This window comes from Heterocephalus glaber, unplaced genomic scaffold, assembly GCF_053883595.1.
Source record: "Heterocephalus glaber isolate CG9 unplaced genomic scaffold, H.glaber_assembly_v1.0 deba00001600, whole genome shotgun sequence".
In the NCBI taxonomy this organism is placed as follows: Eukaryota; Metazoa; Chordata; class Mammalia; order Rodentia; family Bathyergidae; genus Heterocephalus; species Heterocephalus glaber.
The window spans coordinates 21,100,420-21,106,476 of NW_028258372.1; the positions used below are offsets into that span (position 1 = coordinate 21,100,420).

General features: G+C 46.0%; 1 protein-coding gene across 1 annotated transcript in view; it reads right to left on the bottom strand.

Moving 5' to 3' along the window:
* The window catches only part of Ncf2 (neutrophil cytosolic factor 2), a 28,303-nt gene extending 23,211 nt beyond the window's left edge, over positions 1-5,092 (bottom strand). Inside the window, exons 1-2 of the mRNA XM_004862808.4 lie at positions 4,690-5,092; positions 2,775-2,857 (exon numbers count right to left, since the gene is read on the bottom strand). Coding sequence (XP_004862865.1) covers positions 2,775-2,857; positions 4,690-4,863 — 257 coding nt within the window. The 5' untranslated portion in view covers positions 4,864-5,092. The remainder of the gene's footprint in view (positions 1-2,774; positions 2,858-4,689) is intronic.
* Between the last annotated feature and the right edge of the window lie 965 nt (positions 5,093-6,057).

Below are 6,057 nucleotides of genomic sequence, written 5' to 3' on the forward strand. Positions count from 1 at the left end.
TCTTTTGGAACTTTATAATGACAGAAGAGCCACACAAGTGAATAGGGGAAGTAGAGAAGCACTGCCCATGACATTATCACCCAACTCAAGTCCCACCACAGTTAGAGGGCATTCCTAAGCCACACAGTGGGAAGTAACCTCCCTGGTGCACTCACGGAAAAACAGCACTTACAGCACATGCCCAGTTCTGCCTTGCGTCATTGTTACTGGTCTTGGCGACTTGTTTCCCTCTTCTAATCTATAAGTTCCTCCAAGCAGAGATGCATGCACTGCCACTGAATTAATTCAACAAGCATGTACTGAGTAACTGCTATCTATCTACCGGGATATCAGCACGAGTGTGTAGATTTCTTTTCCTAAGACTCCTTCAGGGTTGTTGTGAAAGAGACAACTATAAAAAAGAAAAAAATCTGTCACAGACTAGACTGATTTATAAAAGGAGGCACAGGAGAAGGAGTGTGTGGTCTTCACCCCCAAAGTTGAGTGTGGTAAGAGTACAAGACTGGTGACTGGGAAATCAGTTTGGAAGTGATTGCGGTTGTCCTATGAAAAATGAGGGTTTGAACCAGGTTAGCACCAGTGGGGATGAAGAGAAATAAATATACTTAAGATGTCATTTTGACAAGGTTTTGAGCAAGGGACACTCTGGGTTGATCCAGATACATTCTGGGTTGATACAGATTTAGGAGCTAGGTGGTTACAAATAGAGATTGGTACTTTAGGAGAGGGTGCCTTTGCCCAAAAATGGGTCCTTCAGGAGGACATATGGACTTCCATATCCATATTCCCCAAGACTGTACATGAAAGGATGTTTGTGCTTGTGTGTCACTTCTGGGGAGAGAGCCTGCACATTTTGCCATTAAACAACCCCTGCTATAGTCATACAAGACAAAAGGGTTAAGAACAGAATGTTAGGAGCAATATTGATACCTATAGATTGGGCAAAAGAAAAGGAGCCAGCATGGAATGGAGAGAAATGCCTCATTCACGATTTTTTCATTAGAGAGTTGCTGAACTATAGATTAACTCTTGTAGATGTTCTTCTTGGATTTAACTATTATCAAGCAGATTAACTGAGTCTGGAGTCTTATTTCTAGATCTTTCTAGCTCATTTGAAATCTTAGCCTTCCAGGTTCTGGAACTTGTAGGCATCTTCCTGTGGGAACTCCTTCCAGGAGCCCTCCCTCTTTCTGTTGGTTCTCCACATTCTAGGTTATTAGAGCTAATTAAAGGGATGGCCTTAGAGTTTGTCTTTTGAGAGTCAAAACAGGTTGCAGCACTTGTGCTTGGCCTCCCTGTGCATTCTCTCCATCTGGAGAATACAGAAGATGCAGGAGGGAGCAAATGACAGAAGGATGTTAAGCAGGGAGACAGGTGGTTAGACAGAGGCAAGGTGCTGATAAAGGTAAACACCCCTTATCTCCCCCCAATTCAGGCACTCTCCCCAGAGTGCTTCTGTGGCTATGGTTTTTCTTTGGGGAAGACTTTGCTTTTGCTCTTACTCATGCAGGTAATGGACTACATCTACCTCTGTGAAGTCCTCTGAGTGCCTATTGTTGCTCCTAGCAACAGCTAGGAACCTGGGCTTTACAAGCCATGTTTCTGTAAAGCCTAGGATCAAAACCTTCCAAGGCACACGGGATACAGCCCAGCGCCTCCCCTGCCTGCCCCTCTACCACAGCCTGTCTGCACTCTGTCACTGCCCTGCCCACCTGCACCTCAACATGTGCCGTGCTCTGACCAGTTTTGCTGTTAGATCTTCATTAGCCAGAGCCAAATCCCTTTTCCCCAGAATTTGTGCCCACAGATGGAACAATTTATATGCAGGGTCCAGTCTTCCATCCCCAAAACATTTGAAATTCACACGTAGAATTTTTTTTTCTTTTTTTTTTGGTACTGGGGATCGAACTCGGGTCCTTGGGCTTGCGCAGCAGGCGGCGAAACCACTGAGCTAAATCCCCGGCCGTTTTCTTTGTTATTTATGGGTTGTTCTTTGGGCATTAGAAGGAACAGTGGGGATTGAAATTAACTTTCACTTTTAATTTATCTTTTTACTAACTCATGTTGATTGTGAACATATGAAAAGATGAAGATAGAGTGATAGAAGAAAATAGATCTATCATCCCATCATCCAGAAAGAATTACCCATAAAGTTTGGTCTCTGGTCTGTAGTCTTTATTCTGTGAAACAAATGGTATTTGTGATAGGCACTGTTTTGAAATCTGTTTTTAAACTTTCACACCTACTGTCACCTTTTTCTCTTGTAATATATATACACATACATATTAGTTATTTATCTCTATTACTTTATTCTTATACTGGTAATAGTTTATATTCTCATTTCTGTGGCTGCTTTATATTTCATTTAATAGACTAAGCCAGGCTTTGAACGTGCACTTTTCTGGGATGATGCCAAAGTCTGATGTGGTTTCAGAATAATCCTTTTCTGGGGACAGCTCCCAGAGTGGGAGGCCACCATGAGTGACCTCTCGGGGACACCGGTGGGGCCCTCACTGGCTGGATAGCAGGGCCGTGGTGGCATCTGAGGCACACTGTGAGGATGTCAGCACTAACTTACACTTGGGGACTCACCTGCCTTCCCTCGGCCTGCCTTGGTAATTTTTCATCTAACAGCGCAGAAGGGCCAGTCCAGCCAGGCTTCCTTCCCAACAAAGGCTGGAAGACCACACTTTTCCAGTGCCAGCCCCAGCAGCACCGAGACCCCTTGGGTTTCTCTCAAACTTCCGCAGTGTAGGCAACACTGGACCACTTACTTCTCTATCTGGGAGTAGAGCATCCCTCGCTGGAAGTAAGCCACTGCCAGGTGCTTGTCCCGGTTAATGCTTCTGGTGAAGGCCTGCAGAGAGAAGGCTGTGGCCAGTGAGAAGGTGAGGAGACAAGGGGTGAGCCGGAGAGCGAGTCAAGAAGGGGAACGATGCAGGTCTTTAAGAAACAGGGGGCAGCACAGAACCCCTGGGTCGGAACTCTCCAGGCTGCCCCTTCCTCCCTGCATAGCATGTGGCAAGATACCTACCCTCCAGGAACTTCTCTCCTCCGCAAAATGGGAATGTTACCATCTGCCTTTCAAGATTATTGGCAGAGTCAAAATAATAAAATGGATTAAAATTCAAATACTATAAAATATGAAATAATTTGTTTATAATATAAAATAGCATGTAATTAAAGTAATAGAAAACAAAAATATACATATATAAAGCACTAGTATAAGGATTCCAGCAGGAAACAAAGCAGGGCAGAGAGAGTGAGAGGGCTGGGAGCAGAGGGCTCCAGGGAGACCTGCGGGCAGAGGCACACAAGACAGGGGTGTGGTGGCCACAGGATCCATGTTTAGGCCAAGTGGGAGCAGCAGTTCCCGCTGGCCTACCTGGTCCCCGCTACAGCCAGAGGTGGACACCTGCACATGTGTGTGTTGGGCACCTGAAACTGACTCACATGTGAGCGCATTTCAAGCCACTTGCCCCTTCCTGTCAGGAGGGTGTGGCCAGGGCTCATGCACTTGCAGCGCAGGATGACTGGGAAACAAACCCTGTCCCCAAGTGTGCTGGGAGTCAGTCTATAGACTACTTTGAAAAGCTGGCAGTGAAAAATGAGAATAAGAACTATTATGCAGTGATATGAAATCATACGGCTTTTTTTTTTCTAGTAGCGGCGACTGAATATTTTAGGCAGGCACTCTACTACCGAGGTACATCTCTAGCCTTTTATATTTTTTATTCTGCTACAGGGTCTTGCTAGGTTGCCTGGGCTGGCCTTGAACTTACAGTTCTCCTGCCTCAGCCTCCTAAGTACCTGGGATTACATAGGTATACACTGCAATGTCCACTTGTACAGCCTTTTAATAATTGCTGTCTCATCCAATCCTCATTATATTTAAACTCTCAAGATGCTAAGAGCCAGAAGTTTATGTTGCCTGCTACTTCAGGCCCAGGGAGTTAGTGTTGGGATTCAGTGCTAAGTCTTCTGTTTCCAAACTTCGTGCCTTTTCCACATTATAATGATCAATCCAAAAATGTGGTTACTGAAAATGTTTCCCTCTATATTAGGATATTTAAGAGATAAAAAATGTTTTTTAAAAGACATCCCACACCATGCCCTTGGAAGACAGCAGTAATCAATCACAGTATGATTTCCTTTTGCCAGTCTCGAAACTCTTAAACAAGTGGCTGCATAATTGGCCAGAATCATCACTTGGGATGAAACTTACTTTTCCTAAGTGCCTCTCCTCAATCTCTTGGGCAGGCAAAACCCACACACACATAATTCTTAGAAAGCCATAGAGCTGCCTACAATCAGATGCACAGTGGTGAGACTGATAGAGATGCTAAGTCCAGCAGGTGATCGCACAAGAAAATATCTTCATAAAGACATTTCATTTCTCTCCCACAAGAGAGTCTTCATAAAGTTGCTACAGAATAACTGCAGAATGTTTTGAGTATCATAGATGGATCAGAAAGGAGGGTGTAACTTGCAACCCTGGGGAGCTTTTACAACTGTGGCTGCCAGCCCCCCCCCCCCCGAACAATTAAATCGGGCCCTCTGGGGTTGGGGCCTGGACAACTTTTTGTGCTTTTAGAGCTCCCCAGAGGGAAAGTCTCTAAAGTGCAGCTGGGACTGAGAGCAATAATTAAAGGGCACCGGGCGGGCGGCAAGGAGAGGCCCACCACTCACCTTCTCAGCCTCGAGCATGTTTTTCAGGATGCTGTGCACACAGCCCATGTTAAAGCAGATCCGGGAGTGGGGGTCCTGGACTGCGCTGAAGGCTTCCAGGGCCCCTTTCCAGTCCTTCTTGTCGGCTGCCAGCACCCCTTCATTCCAGAAACTGATGGCCTCAGCCAGGGACATGGTCAGGTGGAGCCCAGGCGGCTGGCTGAGAGAGCTGCCAGTGCACAGGGGGATGACGGGCCGTCTCCACAGCAGGATGGCCCAGGACCAGGTCTTCACGTTCCTGGCCTGGTGTGCAGAGTAGGGTTCGGCCTCCTTTGGGACAACTTCTTGGTGTTGCAAACGCCTCAGGAAATGCCCCCACCTTCCAGGAACTGACGCACAACCTACTCTGAGAGAAAAGGAGAGAGACTGGGGGAGGTTGGAGGCGGAGGGTCGGGGAGAGAGGAAGTACATCAGATAGGTCAGTTCCTCAAAGTGCTTCTTCTCTCTCGGCTGCTCCTCTCTGTATCCCACCCCCTTCCGGAGCCAGGGCAGGCTTGGCAGATCAGGGCACCTGCCCGCACTGGAGTCCACACCTTCGTCAAACACAGGTGTTGGGTGACGGGAAAGTGCTTTCCAGCCTTCAGTGAATTCCTTGCTCGCTTTCTCTGTCTCATAGATGGTCTCCACATGTTAATTTTTATCTTGAGCCAAATAAATAATTCAACGCATTTCTGAGATAAGATGAATGATCTTGGGCCTCTAAGACAACTTTCCTGAATGCTCAAGATGTTCGAACTGATTTCCTGCAAATGCAGGAAGTGGGAGCCAGGTATGATGTGACTTGTGGCTTCTCCAGTCCTGTGCAGAGATAAGGGCTGTGTATGGATGGCTGACGAGTTCACTACCTTTGAAAAAACAGTTAAGATTCCTTTCCTTGATCCCCTGGAAAAGTGAAATCCAGTAAAATTTCCCTGAGGGAAATGTGGGGGTAATGGGTCTAACTAATGTGACTTACAAACACAAAATGCATATTTCTGAGAGACAAATACTTATGCTAACTCTTGTTTTATAGCAACTGGAAGAACTCATTACAGGGTACGTAGGGTCAAAAGTGTAAGAACTGGAAAGATGTACGTGTGTCTGCACAGACCCTCCCGTGTTTGGAAGCCCTTTTTCACCTCACTTTTTTTTGCCTCGTGAATTCCTACCCACCTTTCAGAACCCACCTTTCTAGTGAGATTTATATGTCACCACCTCTGTGAAATCTAGTGCCATACTCCAAGTGTTAGAGAGAATATTTTCCACTTTGTACTATCTCATCCCAAATATTTATTGCAATGTAACTCTTCATCTGTTCAACTCTTAGACCCCTTGAAAGTTGAGATCATA